The sequence below is a fragment of the Toxotes jaculatrix genome, chromosome 18, assembly GCF_017976425.1.
Source record: "Toxotes jaculatrix isolate fToxJac2 chromosome 18, fToxJac2.pri, whole genome shotgun sequence".
NCBI classification, from domain to species: Eukaryota; Metazoa; Chordata; class Actinopteri; family Toxotidae; genus Toxotes; species Toxotes jaculatrix.
The window spans coordinates 12317694-12334191 of NC_054411.1; the positions used below are offsets into that span (position 1 = coordinate 12317694).

Below are 16498 nucleotides of genomic sequence, written 5' to 3' on the forward strand. Positions count from 1 at the left end.
ATCTCGCGTAGTTAAGGAAAAATGTGTTGAACGGAAGCCGCCATAGGTCAGTTTCAATCGGCGTGCTCATTTGAACCAGAAGAACCGCTACGAAGCAGGGGAGAAGAGCGGCCCAGTACTGATAATCCGACTTCCAACGCAATATTGTACGTATATATTAGTTCGCTTGTATTTTTGGCAAAACATTTTAGATATATATTACGTCGATCAGACCGCACGGGCGATTGAAGTGTTCCGATAAAGCGAAATTTAAGCAAGTGTCCGTTATATAGCATTAGCCTGGCTAGTAGCATTAGCATTGTCAGTCAAACACTATGGTTGGACGGCTTAGCGGCTAACACCAGCTTGCAAAACGTGTTCATCAAGTTTGTGCCTATTATTGGCTGCCAGCGTTGTGTTAACCACGATGCCTTACACGACCACTCAGATGTTAAGTTTCTCTTAAAGGATAACTCGGTACAGGGCTTTCTTTAGAGAGCGGACGGTGGCATTTGACTTTTTTCATGCCGGGCACATTGGGAACACCCAGCCTGGAGCTGCCCTGCCGACCAGGCCTGACCAAGAAGGGCAACTTTGGTAGTACTAGATAAGCTGTGTATAGGTATCTCAAAAGCAGCGCAACCATTCGATGAATTAATTGCTAATGGACGATAGAATTGGAGTAAACCAACGAACGCATTTAAATGTAATAAAGGTAAGCCACACGGACTGTTAGCGTGGAGCCGACCAACGCGGCTCTGCTACAAGCTAACTCACCTCCTGACAACTTTTCTCACACTCAGACCAACTACAGGTGAATGCGACCCCCTTAAGTTAGCCATGGGTGTCGGGCACATGTGCTGCGCAGCACGGTTTTGCAATTTAATCGAGGAACATTGAAACACAAAGCATTTCCGTAACTCCCACCAACGGACCGGGTGGCGTGGGGGTGGGGGTAGGATTAACTTGGAGCGGTTAAGCCGGGTCACAGAGATTTTAGCTGGTCGTGTTGACTAATGTCCTCGTTTTTGTGCCGCAAGCCGATTTCCAATTACGATTTTAGGTGTTGGCATTCCGAAACCAGCCGCTGCTACGTGTTTATATTACCTCTCAAATGATCTCCTACCAAACTCTGGAGGGTCCACCTTGAACCTAGACCATGTGCACCGTCATCTGCCGACACTCAGCCTTTGGCCTATTTCTTGTCTTCTTCAGTCGTTTGGCACATGGGTTGATTAAGTTTTTAAAAAAGTAGTGCAGAGGTTTATATAACTCAGATTATTAAGGGGTTCTCTTAGTTGAGTGTTGCAGTGGCTGCTTTAAAAAAAAAAAAAAAAAAGGGTTTACACAGTGGTTACCAAACATGTTTTAGCCTTAATAATATCATTTGATGCAAGGTTAGGTTAAATATACATATATATGTGTATATATATATGTGTGTATATATGTATATATATATATATATATATATATATATATATATATATATATATATATATATATATATATGTATATACCTATATATGTACATATATGGGTATAAAGTCAGGTGGTACAACAGTTCTGCACATTAGTGTGAAAAGTCTGTTTTGCATTACAAATCTTTTCTTTGCATCCAGTTGATCATCCTAGTGTGTCCTTTTAGATTGCTTTCCCAACCTTAGACATTCATGTGGCCTTTGGAGATGATGCATAAAAGACATCTGACTACCACTGATGGTGTTTGTATTCATACTGTCTGATCCAGAGACCACTTGCTTGCTATTTCTCATTAGTTCTACTTCTTAATCAATGTAAATTATCAGAATACACTGGAAAAAATGTATAAAACTAAATGAATGTGTGGGTTAATTTTGTGTGTGTGTTTTTTTCAGGATGGAGTGGCAGCCAGATGAGCAGGGACTCCAGCAGGTCCTCCAACTGCTCAAAGACTCACAGTCACCCAACACAGTCACGCAGAGAGCTGTCCAACAAGTATCCTACTACACTACGATCTGAAAGTGTGCATAGTTTAGTTAGTGAATGATATTTTACTCAATTGTGCCTCGCTAAAGGCAACTTTACATTGCACCAAGTGTAGAGGAATTTTGACCTTTGTTATGTTTTGTTACCAATGATATATTATCAGATTGGAGCCTGAGAATTTTCCACATGCTGACGATTTTTCTGTAGTTGCCCTGAAGTTCTTTGTTCTTTTTTTCTGAGTATACAATTGCACAATAGAATGGAGGTCCAAAAGAGTTGCCTTATTGGGAAGCTCAAAGTGAAATGATCCTTAACAGCTGTGCCAGAAACTTGAACAACTCAACCAGTTCCCTGACTTCAACAATTATCTTATCTTTGTCCTCACCCGACTCAAAACTGAAGGTGAGTAGACAGGCATGTTTCTCCTTTCTCAGCCATATATAACCAGTAAAGCTCAGTTTATATTGCTCTGTGTCTGATGTAGGTGGCCACTAAGAAATGATGGTGGTTTTGACAAAGAACCATCTGATATTTTTAAATTGTGACATAATTGATGTGACAGACATGAGCCAAATATTTTTGTTTATATTTCCATTCATTTTAGTGCATTATAGTACGCTATTACATACCAACATAACAGACAATAACATCTGAACGCACATATTCATGTGTGCTGAGGCTTGTAACAGGCTTATATCTTACCTAACTGTATGTCTCACTGTTCCACACGGTGACAACTACAAGAAAACAAAGTTATATTGGGGGTGTCCGCACTGGCTACCAGGTTATGTGTCCATATCAGTTTTTTCTCTTCTAACTTTTTTATGCCATTCTTCTTTTCCCTTCATCTGCTCAGATGAGCCAACTCGCTCTCTCAGCGGCCTGATTCTGAAGAACAATGTTAAGGCCCACTATCAGAACTTTCCCTCAGCTGTTGCCGACTTCATCAAGCAGGAATGTCTCAACAACATCGGCGACCCCTCGCCGCTCATCCGTGCCACAATTGGTGAGTCTGTGTTTTGTGGGTGTTGTACTGACACAGCCATTCACTTTGGCGTGACTGCTGTTCTCCATCACTAGTTCTTTTTGTGGGCTAGTTTCCATCCACGCACCAAGTGCCCCTTTACCTCCCCCCTTCCTTTTGTTATCCTCTGGAGATGATGCATAAAAATATCTGAGTGCCTGTGAAGGTATTTGTATTCATACTGTCTGATCCAGAGCGGCAGTAAAGGTGAACTGCTCGTGATCCCGTTGTTTATAAAGCACTAACTGAAGTTTGTTATTGTCTGCCCCTCTCTCTCCTCTAGGCATCCTGATCACTACTATTGCCTCCAAGGGAGAGCTACAGACATGGCCTGAGCTGCTGCCCCAGCTCTGCAACTTGCTCAACTCGGAAGACTACAACACCTGCGAGGTCTGCACTTACCACAAGCTGCCCTTATACTTATCTTTTTTTTAATGCCAGAAAATAAGCAAGGCTGTCACTTTTCTTTAAAGCCCTGCACTCTCAGACAGGTGTTTTCACTTACTCTGGTGGGATTAAATTTCTGCTCAGGTTGAATGTGGGCATAGTTATGCTGAGAATTACATAACGTCCCCAGACTTTAAGTACGGATCAAAATGATACAGGTTTAATTTGTCCAACCCTAGCAGATGTGACCAAAGTTATAGTGTTAGAGATGTCGGTCATAGTATGCAGGGCCTTATGAAGAAATGGTAGACATCTGAAAAATAATTTATATACATTTTTCATGACATTGCCATCTAAAAACAGGGGTGACCAGGTTCTGATATTTTGTGATTCTTTTGTTGTGTGTGATTTTTGGTCAAATGTTCAATGTTTTAAACTGCTTAAATGACACTGCATGACTCGCTGAGAATCTAATCATATTTCAAACGTCACTTGGGAGAACAGCCCTCCTCTTGACAGGCTGAGTATCTTCAGTATGGAATTAGTGAAGTTTTAATTTCAATTAAATATTTAATGTATTATGAGGAAGTCACAGACATAACTAATGCCATTTTTAAAAATGTGCCTGAAGTAGCACATCTGAATGTTATGAAGGGAGTGGTTCATGTTTAAATTTTATTGTTGTCCGTGTAACAACTGCTGAAATCCTGTTAATTTGTAAAACAATTGAAATTGTTTGTTGCACCTGTGTATAAGAAAAAGGAAATATCTATTGTGAGAAGGCTCTGTTGACTGCATAGAGAAATGTTTGTGTTGGTTGGTAAAATTATTTCTTCAAACTTTCAGCTGAAAAGCCTTGACTGTGCAGTGCATTCAGTACTCTCCTTTTATTTGCTGATGCAGTCTCATTCTCTCCCCTGTGTCCCTGTATGTTTGCGTTTGATTTGACAGCCTCTCTGTGTATGTCCGTGTCTCAGGGCTCGTTTGGAGCACTGCAGAAGATCTGTGAGGACTCGTCGGAGCTGCTGGACAGTGACGCTCTGAACAGACCCCTCAACATTATGATACCTAAATTCCTTCAGTTCTTCAAGCACTGCAGCCCCAAGATTAGGTACAGGAGAGAGAACAGGAGTTATTTTTAATTGTGGTTCTGCTATTAGCGTCTGGGCGTGATGCATGCTAACATCTGACTGACGGTGAAGGTGTTTGTATTCATACTGTCTGATCCAGATATTCTCATTTCACTCTCACTTTACCCCTCACATTGGCATACACCCTAATTTAAGGGATTGGGGAGAATGTCTTTGTAGATCCTTAGTCTGCTGAATGTGGGCTGGTAAACCTAAAATTTTTTACACAAACTCTTTAATCACTAATCCACTTCTGTGCTCGAGTTCACTGTTAACACGCGTTCCACTGGCTTAATCAGTTTTCCTTTCGTACCTGCAGGTCCCATGCCATTGCCTGTGTGAACCAGTTCATCATTGGCAGAGCCCAGGCCCTGATGGACAACATTGACACCTTCATAGAGGTGAGCGGTGTGTTTGAACGCTGAGGGGAATCGGACCGTGTGGCTTTGTTTGAATAGCAGGCCAGATCATTTTTTTAAACTTGTGTTGTTCATCCATTTTGTTATTTTTTTCCCATTTTTTGATTTTTCTCCTCACCCACAATTAATTTCTTTCTTGTCTTATTTATCCTCTCCCCTACTAGAGCCTGTTTGCGCTGGCAGCAGATGAGGACTCCGAGGTTCGAAAGAACGTGTGCCGAGCCCTGGTCATGTTACTGGAGGTCCGCATCGACCGCCTCATTCCTCACATGCACAGCATCATCCAGGTAAGCTGTCGTGGAAAGGGGGAGACACAATATTGTTTAGATAAAGGGATAGAGACCTTTTGTACATCCACATAGTTACTTTACGCTACGTCTTTACGCTCTTTTGCATCTGGACATGATGAAAAACCCAGCTCATTGATTTACAATGATACCTCTAGTTCCTATATTTTCTGATCCAGATTTGCTAATGTTCCTTGATGAACTGTTGCACATTACCAGTATTTTTCTCTCAGTTTGACGAGTTTCAAGCAACGCGCCTTTCTCATCTCTTGCAGTACATGCTACAGCGGACCCAGGACCCTGATGAGAACGTGGCTCTTGAGGCCTGCGAGTTTTGGTTGACTCTAGCAGAGCAACCCATCTGTAAGGATATGCTGTCTGGACATCTGGTGCAGTGAGTAGCTCTTTAACTGTTGTTGATGTAATATGTGTTCTGTTCTGATCCAACAAAAAGTTCTGTCCATGTCTGATATGCCTGTATGACTTCGATATTGTGGATTTCGATATTTATCAACTTGTCCTGAGATTTTTTTTTCTGTTTTTACTAATGAACTCTTTTTCTCCACCCCTTTTAATACAGACTGATACCTATCTTGGTAAATGGGATGAAGTACTCAGAGATAGACATCATACTGTTAAAGGTGAGCTTTCTTTTTGTTCTTGTACTGTTATGCAATGCCTTCTCATTGAGAAATGTGCCCTTATATGCACTGTGACTGGAGGTCAATCCTCTGTGCCAGAAATAAATCCTGACTTAAAATCCAAAACAAAAGCCACGTAATCTACATTTAAAGTAAGAGCTAATATTACAGAAGGAAGATGATGTTTTTAGAACCATCCCCGATGCTGTTTTTAAAACTGTGTCTCGAAGAATAAATATCATGATATAGCTGAAGTAAAATTTGTGTGCGTCCAGGGTGATGTGGAGGAGGACGAGGCGGTACCAGACAGCGATCAGGACATCAAGCCCCGTTTCCACAAGTCGCGCACTGTCACCTTGCAGCACGAAGGAGGGGAGGGTGAGGAAGGTGAGGACATCGAGGAAGATGACGACGACGACGATGACACGCTGTCAGACTGGAACCTGCGTAAGTGGAGAAGTGCAGTTACAGAGATGCTCTTGTTGAAATGTCACACATTTTCAGGCTTTGGGTCTAAATTAATCTGAAATTCTTTGCATATCATTTTCAGTTTTCCATGCCTCATTCTCTAATGTGTTTAGAAAAGTAACATCTGCTGTCAGGTCATTTGTAAAACAGCATTGTTGTTAAGCTTTTAATTTTTTTTTTTTGATGTAGGAAAGTGTTCAGCCGCCGCCCTGGATGTGCTGGCCAATGTCTTCCGCGATGAGCTGCTGCCCCACCTCCTGCCGCTCCTGAAAGGCTTGCTCTTCCACCCCGACTGGGTCATCAAGGAGTCTGGCATCCTGGTGTTGGGGGCCATAGCTGAGGGTAAGACTCACAGATTTGATATCTAATTCTCATTAAATAAATGAAAGAAAACAAATTATACACACACACATATATATATATATGGGCGCTACGGTCTATATTAAACTCAGCAAAACCCGATCTCCACCTGAACAAGTGTTTCCTCTTTCTGAATAAACAGACTTTGGGGAAGCCAGAGGCTCAGTACAGATGTTGTTGCTGAACAGTGCTGAGAGGCCATAATGAGTCATCGCTACTGACCCAGTTAAAACCTGCTAACAGGATGTAGCCTAACTGAAATAAATTTAACAAATAATGCTTTTTCTGAAGCTCTTCTAAACATGTTCATTAAAACATGCAAGTGCCATATTTAAGGTTGCAAATAAAGAGATAATTAGATCTGATGTAAGAACAGCTCAGAGCTCCCACCAGTCACAGAGGGTTATTCACAAGAAAAGATCTTGCTCACACAGTGTGTTGTCTGACCTCATAGGAAGTGTTTATAGTTCTTCAGAAGAGCTGCTCTCAAAGGTGGAGTGAAACGTCAAGGTGTCATAGAAACGGCTGCCAATTCAGAACAATAAAATTAATTGGAACCTGCCCACTCAAAGTACGAAGAGCAGACAAAAAGCTCTACAATAAAGAAAATAATAATAATATAAATATATTACCTCTCTCTGTTCCTCAGGCTGCATGCAGGGCATGGTGCCCTACCTGCCAGAGTTGATCCCCCACCTCATCCAGTGTCTGTGCGACAAGAAGGCCCTGGTACGCTCTATTGCCTGCTGGACCCTGAGTCGCTATGCACATTGGGTGGTCTCCCAGCCCCCCGACTCCTACCTCAAACCCCTTATGACAGAGCTTCTGAAACGCATCCTGGATGGCAACAAGAGGGTGCAGGAGGCCGCCTGCAGGTGAGTAGCTTCACACTCTCCTTCGTATGTGAATATGATGAAAATCCCAGCTAATTGATTAAGAAGGATAGACTTTGTCCTCGTTTGTGCTCTGATCCACATCCTGCTTTTATTATTCGTAGACCGGAAGAACTAGATGTATAGATTAAACAGGAAAGGACCAGTGTGTAGGATTTGGGGAGATCTGTTTGCAGAAATGGAATATAATAGTCGTAACTTTGTTTTCATTAGTTTAAAATCACCAGAAACTAAGAATGGAGCCATTTATATCTACATAGGGAGCAGGTCATCTTCCATGTTGCACTGCCATCTGTCTACAGTAGCCTAGAACAGACAAACCAAACACTGGCTCTAGAAAGGGCCTTTAGCGTTTCTTTGTTACCTGAAGGCCACCCTATGCCCTCCTACACATTTGGAAAGGGAGAGGTATTGAAGTTGCAGTCTACAACCCCACCACTAGATGCCACTAACTTCTACACACTGGTCCTTTAATATGTCCTCCATCTTGTTTTTTTCTCTCAGTGCATTTGCCACCCTGGAGGAGGAGGCATGCACAGAGCTGGTACCTTACCTGAGCTTTATCCTGGACACGCTGGTCTTTGCCTTTGGGAAGTACCAGCACAAGAATCTCCTCATCCTCTATGATGCCATAGGAACTCTGGCAGACTCAGTGGGTCACCACCTCAATCAGCCTGTAAGTACCCATGAGACTTACACTTTCACAGTTTTTTTTATGCAAAACATACTGAGAAAGATCTTTTATTGATGATTCAGAGGTGCTGGTGAGCAGGTTTTGTCACTGCTGGATTCTGGACTCTCCAGGCTGTCCCCATACTTCCCAGTCTTTACATAGTCTCGTGTTTTATACAGTTTCTTTAATACTTTATTGAGGGCTTTAAGGTGCAGGGAAAACCCTGAGAACTTACCAGTCTATATCATTTCTCAGGAGTACATTCAGAAGTTGATGCCCCCCCTTATTGCCAAGTGGAACGAGCTGAAGGATGAAGACAAGGATCTCTTCCCACTACTAGAGGTGAGAAGTTGATTTTAAAAGAAGTGCTGGAACTACAGTAAGTTTTTAGCCATTCTTTGGGCCTACAGCCCCAGATAGCAAACTGTGCATGTCTCTTTCTACAAGTCATCTTTGTGTTTCTTACAGTGTCTGTCATCAGTAGCCACCGCCCTGCAGAGTGGTTTTCTGCCTTACTGTGAGCCTGTCTATCAGCGCTGTGTCACACTAGTCCAGAAGACACTAGCTCAGGCTATGGTGAGATCTCAAACACACACAAAAAATCTGTTGTGTATTTAGTGATCTTTTTCTGAGGTGAAGAAGAGACACTGAAACTTTTCTCTCCTTTTTCGCACAGATGTACAACCAGCATCCAGACCAGTATGAGGCTCCCGACAAGGATTTTATGATCGTGGCCCTGGATCTGTTGAGCGGCCTGGCTGAGGGTTTGGGGGGCAATGTGGAACAGCTGGTGGCTCGCTCCAACATCATGACCCTTCTTTTCCAGTGCATGCAGGTATGAGGGAGAGTGCTTTCATAGCTTCTTTCCTTTTTTGTTTAATAGATGAAATGGCACACATGCATCAGAGCTTCTTCTGAACCTTGACAAATTCACTGTACAAGTATAACACAAGGATGTTGTGTTGTGTTGCAGGACACTATGCCTGAAGTGAGGCAAAGCTCTTTTGCTCTGCTGGGTGATCTAACCAAGGCCTGCTTCCTCCATGTGAAGCCTTGTATTGGTGAGTGTGCTTTATGAGAGCTCTGACTAAAATTATATCACCCATCTTCTACTGTTTGGCAACCAGGAAACGTCCAGCATTGATTCATTGTGATAGCTGTCGTAGCCATAGATGGTCCAGTGTCTTGAGTGAAGGACTATTATAAATTTGTGACTGTAAAGGAATTATGTGACGTGTGTGTAAGTGATTGTCTTGTAACTGATATGTGTCCATGTCCTCCCTCCAGCTGAGTTCATGCCAATCCTGGGGCTCAACCTGAACCCAGAATTTATCTCTGTGTGTAACAACGCCACCTGGGCCATTGGGGAGATCTCCATGCAAATGGGTGAGAAAGGAGGTTGCTCTTAATGTTGATGCTTTTTCTCTTATGTTTTTTTTTTTTTTGTGAATGGTTGCCTTCACAGAAAACATGTGCCCAGTATCTGGATATGATGAAACACCCAGCTCATTGACACAAAATGATACATTTTGTTCCCATAATATCTTCTGATCCAGATACTGCACACACCTCACATGTGGCTCACACTCGAGGTGGCACAGTTCAGCATTTACTATCCTGAGTGGGCTGGTTTACATGCGTGCAGGCTCGTGTGTGATTTAGTTTAACAAGCACAAACCAATCTGCAGCTCTGTACAAACAGTTTGCCTTTTCTTTTCCTCATCTTTCTTGGCAATTGGTAGAAAATATTCTACAGTTTGTTCCGGCCAAGAAAAAAGTTTGTAGATGTAGGAAAGTTTTTCATATAATTAAAAGATTTTTGCCTGATTGTGAACGTGGGTCATGCAGTTTCCTCTTCCTCTATTGTCTGCCTTAACACTTCTGCAACGATACGGCGTAGCCTGTGAATGTGTGTGTGTACACGTGCATGCTTGCCCGGCTAGTCGTTGTGTGTGATCCAGTCCACCCAGTGACACTCTGTGTGATATCCTTTCAGGCCGAAGTGTCAAGCAGCAAACAGGGGATTGTCCAGGTGAGCGTAGGGAACACCAGCAATCCAGTCATCTTTTAGATCAAAGAGTTCAGTACAAACTGCTGGAGGAAAACCTCAAGACTATACAGTTGTTTTAGTTGTGCTCACCCCTGTGGTGATTTCTTTGCATCAACACTTTGCTGATGTCTTTGAAGCTGTTGACACCTTGTAACAGCGATGGTAGCTGTTGTAAGGATCGTTGTAAGGATGCTGCACATTCTGCTCCAGCAATCAACAGATAATGACTTCTGTATTTGTTTTTCTCTTTGGCATCTAAGTCAAAGCTGTAGCATTGAGACAGTTGACACATCCACACTGCAGGTGGTCTGTTTTCTTCAGTCATTTGAGAATGCGCTTTTTCTCGTCTGTGCGTGTCTTCAGGTGCAGAGATGCAGCCTTATGTGGGCATGGTCCTGCCTCACCTGGTGGAGATCATCAATAGACCCAACACACCCAAGACTCTGCTGGAAAACACAGGTACACACGATGTAATACATGCGCAGTGTAGCACGCTGTCTGATGATCACACTAGTGAGTTAAGATTAACTGTTTCGTCGCCTTTGTGTGCAGCCATTACGATCGGCAGACTGGGTTTTGTCTGTCCCCAGGAAGTGGCACCACAGCTGCAGCATTTCATTAGACCATGGTGAGTCATATGTGTGAACAATATTATCATCCGGATATGATGAAATACACATTTATAATAAGACACATTTTCTTTTTATATTCTGGTCCAAAACCCAGGGGCTCTTCTTCCATTAGCTTAGAATAAATGAGAAATTGTTTTCCTGGAAAATAGAAAAGGCAACAGTTAATTCGACAGGAAGTTAATTCTTGCCTATTAGAAAATACATAATGGAGGTCGTTTAACTACATTTATAAACTGAATCCATGAGCAAACACCTTTTTTGTCTCCTTCTTGCACCAGGTGCACATCTTTGAGGAATATCAGAGATAACGAGGAGAAGGACTCAGCCTTTCGGGGAATCTGTGTAATGATCGGTGTCAACCCTGCAGGAGTGGTGCAGGTAAAGTGATGTGGTTTAACAGTAGGGGACACAGGGGTTAGAGAGATTGGGGAGCTCTTCATCAGTGTGTGATAAAGTAACAAATCTTCTCTGTCCAGGACTTCATTTTCTTCTGTGATGCTGTGGCCTCTTGGGTCAGCCCCAAGGACGACCTGAGAGACATGTTTTGTAAGGTGAGTGTTTCATCAGAATGTCCTACTTTAACATTACTTTAATTTTAGATGACTGGTGTTTGTCATTAAAATGTTTCCGCCCCAAGTCTACTGCTGGCTCACCACACTGTGATGATCACTTATCAGACATTCGAAATCTGATTACATGGTGCGGATGATTTTTCAGTCTGAGAAGTGTGGATAGAGTTTGCTGTTAAAGGGAGAGCAATTGTTTCAGAACAGCATAAATGATAGTTTAGCATCGCCCAGGCTAGTTGATCAGCCGAGGTGTCCAGTGAATGTTGACTATTTGCTAAACTCCTCCTCTGAACCATGATGTCCAGTCATAGCCGAGCACCCTTTTACAGGGTTCTCGTTTTAACACAAGTCATCTGGGAACATTTAAAAAAGCAGTCAGCAGACAGTGTTTTCGATTAAGTCATTTAGCTAACATTAGCTTAATTAGCAGGGTAGCATACAGCTGCTTAAACTGTTTTAACAAACCCAATGGGAATGCTTAGAACAGGGCTTAGAGGACAGTCTTTTTTGTTGTATCTTACAGATACAGGTGCCATCGCTTCAAGGCAACAAGGACACATCAAATTCATCCTTGAGAGAGCTGAGTCAGTATCCATATTTTTCTCTCTCTCTCTCTTTTACAAGATCCTTCATGGCTTCAAGGACCAGGTCGGGGAAGAGAACTGGCAGCAGTTCTCTGAGCAGTTTCCTCCTCTGTTGAAGGAGCGCCTGTCGGCCTGCTATGGCGTCTAACCCAACCTCCCCTTGGTCCACAGAGGACACCGACCTGTTAGGTATGTCCAGCAAATGTCTCCATGTCACAAACATATAACCTACCCCCAGCCTACCACGCTTCTGGACATGATGAAAATCCCAGCTCATTGATATGCAATGATACATTTTGTTCCCAAATGAATTTTCTGATCCAGAATCTCACTTTTCCCTCTCCCTACTGCATCCTCTTGACCCCAGACCATTTTTATCAGCTTGTCATTGTTTCAGTAGTTGATGAATAATTTAATAATTTTTTATTTATTTATTTTTAAGTTTTTAACTCTTTTCTCTGTCCATCTCTTTCTCAGGTTAATGTAGGGGAGGGTTACTGGGGAACTCATTGCACTGCCCAGATCACGGGGGGGAGAAACAAGAGCTGGAGGGATGTGACTGGCCTTGACCCTCCATTCAGCGGACGGCCCCCTTTCCCCCTGCGCCCTGTGTGTCTCTGTTAGGGAGGGTGGGAGGAGGGTGGTGGGTGTGGGAGGGTAAACTGGGGATATTACATATACCTCTCGGATTAAACGCCTCACTAAATCCAAACACGCTCAAAAGTGACTTTCGCCAACAGCACTGCAGGGATCCTAGGTAGGTGAGGACAAAATAGGGGCTGGCTTTGACCTCCCCCTCCTCGATTTGATTATTCTGTTAAGATGGATGACGGCTGGGAGGGGAGGGGGGTTTGGCAGATAGGTACATAATAAGGAATTATCTGAACCAGCATAGGGTGCCACAGTCCCAAACACCACAATGCACGTAGTCAGTAGAAACTCACGGATGTAGATGTGTTTAAACAGGCTCGTGCCAGAGGCTAAACAAAAAATCAAAACATGCTTTTACTATGTAACAGTGCAGGAAATGTGCACAAATCTTTTGCACCTTTTACGGCAAAATTGCATAAACCATTTGGTGTGCATATACATGGGTCTTATTCTCTTTTCACATGTACATTTAGCTGAATTTAATTTCCCTCCTCTTCCCTTGGTTGCTGAATTCCTCTCAGATCATTTGTTTCTTTTTCTCCCTCATTTGAGGAAAAAAAAGATGCAGTAGCTCTGTCCTCTAAGGTTTTACCACCATAGTACCAAGTGGTTGCATGGCATACGATCACCTCCTAAGTGACGCATGTTTGAGTGAATGTCTGTCTTGTTGCACTCTTGATTTATCGCATTAGTTGTCAGTATGGGGAGGCTGCCATAATTTGAAGCTGTCAGGTGCTTAGTTCTTTTGTCCTCCCATTCATACCTATCATCTAACCAATGTCTACAGTTTAATGGAGGCTGTGTGTGTTTGTTTGTTTGTGTGTGTGTGTGTGTGTGAGATGACCAACTTGTTGGTAGATCAGTACAGGAATTGGCTCATGTCTGATTGTTTGGAGAATCCCTCACTGAAACAAGACTTCAAATACTGTAGGCAAAGGCGAGAATCCTTTTTTCTGCTGCTGCTGCTGCTTTGTTTTTAGAGTATTTACAAAACGAACCTAATGAGAGCGATAAGACATCACCAAGAATGAATTGGTTCTTACTGATATAAATGCACTTTTTTCTTTTGTAAGAAATTTAGAATTTCACATGTAAAGACGTACAGTAATGATATACTGATCTTGAGATATAGTTTTTTTTGGATAAGTGATTTTAGGACTGTTAACGGCTTGCTGAAGTAAGCATAATGTTGATAATGTTAAGCAATGGTAAAATGACTAGGGTAAGACTTGAGGCCTCTTAACATAGTTTTATAATGTAGCGCCTTCTAAAATGAATAGGATTAAAGAAGGAAACATCTTAATTACAGTATTTTGGATCCATGTTAATGCGTGTCAATCCATATCTGTGTTTTAGGATGTCCCCGTCTTTTTCATCAGAGCTTTTCATTAAATTATGGCTACTTGGGCCATCACAGCTTCTTGTCATGAACATTGCATGCTTTCCAATAAGCCTTGCTCCTTTTTTTTAGTCATTTTATAACAGATCCCTTCGGAGGGATCTACCTTATAAGAGCTTTGTCAATGGCAACACAACTCATGGCTGGACTAATAAGGTACTTCTCCAGCTTATGATCAAACTTGTGGTTGTTGTTGCCATATCTTCACCCGTTAATACTGTGTAGGTTATGCCTGGGAATACACTGACCCTGAGTCCTAATAGTTTTCCCCTGACACTGGTTAGCTTGTGTGAGAGAGTGGTGGTCTTTATCCAGCTTTATCTTTTAGTCATTGTCCATAGTGGACGGTTGTAATGTGTGTATGGCTGTTTGCCTGTTGGTGTTTTACTATAATGGTGTGTACACGAGTACTGCTTAGATGTAACTTTGCACCAGCCCTACTCTGAAGTTAAGCACGTGGCTTGAGTCATGCCTGGGTTGACGTAGCCGGTGGGGGGAGTATCAACGTTTGCCTACCAGTTAATATGATCAGTGTAATTGTCAAGGTGCTTAGAACTCTTAAGATGAAGACTTTCTCTTATTGAAAAATACTAACATCTATTCCTGCTTGGTTAAAGGACCAGTGTGTAGGATTTGGTGGCATCACCAACTGAATACTCTTCCCCTCACCCCTCCCTTTCCAAATATGTAGGAGAACCTACGGTGGCCTTCAGGTGTCGTAAAAATTCAGATGGCTCTCTCTAGAGCCAGTGTTTGGTTTGTCTGTTTTGGGCTACTGTAGAAACATAACAAACTGCTCCCTATGTAGATATGTAGGGCTTATTCTAAGATAATGGAAACACAACTAATAAAAACAAAGTTATGAATATTATGTTTATTTTCTGCCAATAGATCCCCCTAAAGCCTACACACTGGTCCTTAAAAATTGTCCTTAAAATCGGCTCACATTTACAGGTTATGTGGTTATGTATTTTTATAGAATCCGCATTAATTTGTGTTTTTTTCCTCAACAAATGTGACACAGATTTTTCATTCTGTCGTAGCACAAATGTTGCCGATGTCTATGTGTGTTTTTTGAATCCTGACCACTTTTCTAAGCCGCAAAGCCCCTCAGGCTGAATGCTGATGGCATCTTCTCCAGGTTTAACTGGCTGGCGAGTGTTGAGATGTGAGGTGGCCGCTCATTCATCAGGGGCTGGACAGATGTGCTTGGAGCAGCAACTGGTGAAGCATTAATTAGAAGAATGTTTCAGAGGGATGATGCTCCTGTGCCACAATGAATTGAAGAAAGAAAAATAAGCAATTGAGGCTTTACCACTCCTCGCCATGTTGAGATACACTAAGCTATATACAGAAGTAAATCTAAATGCAAGTTGTCCACAAGTTTGTTTTTTTTTGTTTTGTTTTTTTAATTATTTTTTTTAATTTTTATTTACATGTGACAGTTTTGTTTTTATTTATTTTGTTTATTTGTTTTATTATTTTTATTTTTTGTGCTCTAGTGCACAAATTGTTTTGGACTTTAAAAGTTATTTTTTTTGTTTTTCGTTTTTATTCTTTTTATTTAAAGAATATTTTGTTTTCGTTGTTTTATAGCGGACCATTTGATGATGTAAAATTTGATTTTGTGGTTGGACTGAAGGAGAGTCAGTGCTTGGTGCATACCTTAGGGAAGAATGTGGAAAACTAATTCATAACTTGTTTCAATCTGATATCAAGGCTGGCAATTGACTTTGATGTAGTACCTTTTATTTTCGCTGAACTGTGGTGCAGGTGGGATGTATCCCTTTTTATTTAATTTTTGTGAATAGGGGAAAATAAAAGTTTTTTTCTATTAAGCTTTGAGCTGTTGAGTGAACATTTTGTTTTCTGTACGATCATCATTGTGTTCAGAGAAATCTTCTTGAGACTTGAGCCTGAAACCTGATCCATTTGGATCAAGCTGGAAACACAACTTGAATTTATGTTACCACTGTCGTTTTGTAAATGAACTAAAGTAACAATTGAATTCACCACAGAAGCTGAAATCTGCTGGCTGATGAAGTTCAACTAATTAAAGCTCATTCAAGTCTAACAGTGTAGAGTTGATTATGTTCTAAAATTTGCACTTTAAAGACTTTTTTTTTTTTTTTTTTTTTTTTTTTTTTTAATTTGCGTTATCACATGGCATCTAACTTTACAATTGTTCTCACTTGTTAGACTGTTAGGTTGTCTTTTTTTTATCCTTCACATTCTATCAATTCAAGCACAGGCTCCACTGAATTGCTTATTTCAGATTTTCTAGTTCAGGCAACCACATAACTGTGATGTAGGAAGTTTAAAATTACAAGTGAAAGTGTACATGGGCCTTAGAACTTCAGCTGACTGAGCAATTCACATGGCTCACC

At 41.7% G+C, this 16498-nt stretch overlaps 1 protein-coding gene and 1 non-coding gene across 4 annotated transcripts; both read left to right on the top strand.

Annotated features, from left to right (window-relative positions):
- The first annotated feature begins 66 nt into the window (after positions 1-66).
- On the top strand, positions 67-15956 carry LOC121198381 (transportin-2-like). Of its 3 annotated transcripts, none has more exons than XM_041062452.1 (26): positions 67-146; positions 1854-1953; positions 2271-2346; positions 2801-2950; positions 3252-3358; positions 4333-4466; positions 4805-4886; positions 5069-5191; positions 5467-5585; positions 5772-5832; positions 6108-6279; positions 6490-6642; positions 7310-7535; positions 8058-8229; positions 8482-8568; positions 8695-8802; positions 8903-9061; positions 9200-9287; positions 9514-9612; positions 10223-10258; positions 10640-10735; positions 10829-10904; positions 11187-11286; positions 11385-11459; positions 12102-12250; positions 12539-15956. In XM_041062452.1, exons 2-25 carry the CDS (start codon positions 1855-1857, stop codon positions 12207-12209), a joined length of 2706 nt encoding a protein of 901 aa, XP_040918386.1. In that variant the 5' UTR covers positions 67-146; position 1854; the 3' UTR covers positions 12210-12250; positions 12539-15956. The 3 variants fall into 3 exon arrangements, with proteins under 3 accessions (XP_040918386.1, XP_040918389.1, XP_040918387.1); XM_041062453.1 differs by lacking the exon at positions 67-146 and adding an exon at positions 500-694; XM_041062455.1 differs by lacking the exon at positions 10223-10258.
- Positions 1659-1726, top strand: LOC121199157. Its single transcript, XR_005896413.1, has one exon. It is a non-coding gene; the product is annotated as a small nucleolar RNA SNORD41 (small nucleolar RNA).
- Positions 15957-16498: the final 542 nt, after the last annotated feature.

Bases quoted from the DNA above. Each gene is read 5' to 3' on its own strand.
- LOC121198381 (XM_041062452.1), top strand. From the start codon at position 1,855: ATGGAGTGGCAGCCAGATGAGCAGGGACTCCAGCAGGTCCTCCAACTG. The intron at 3,359-4,332 runs GTCTGCACTTAC...TCCGTGTCTCAG, and splicing joins AAGACTACAACACCTGCGAG to GGCTCGTTTGGAGCACTGCA. The intron at 4,467-4,804 runs GTACAGGAGAGA...TCGTACCTGCAG, and splicing joins CACTGCAGCCCCAAGATTAG to GTCCCATGCCATTGCCTGTG.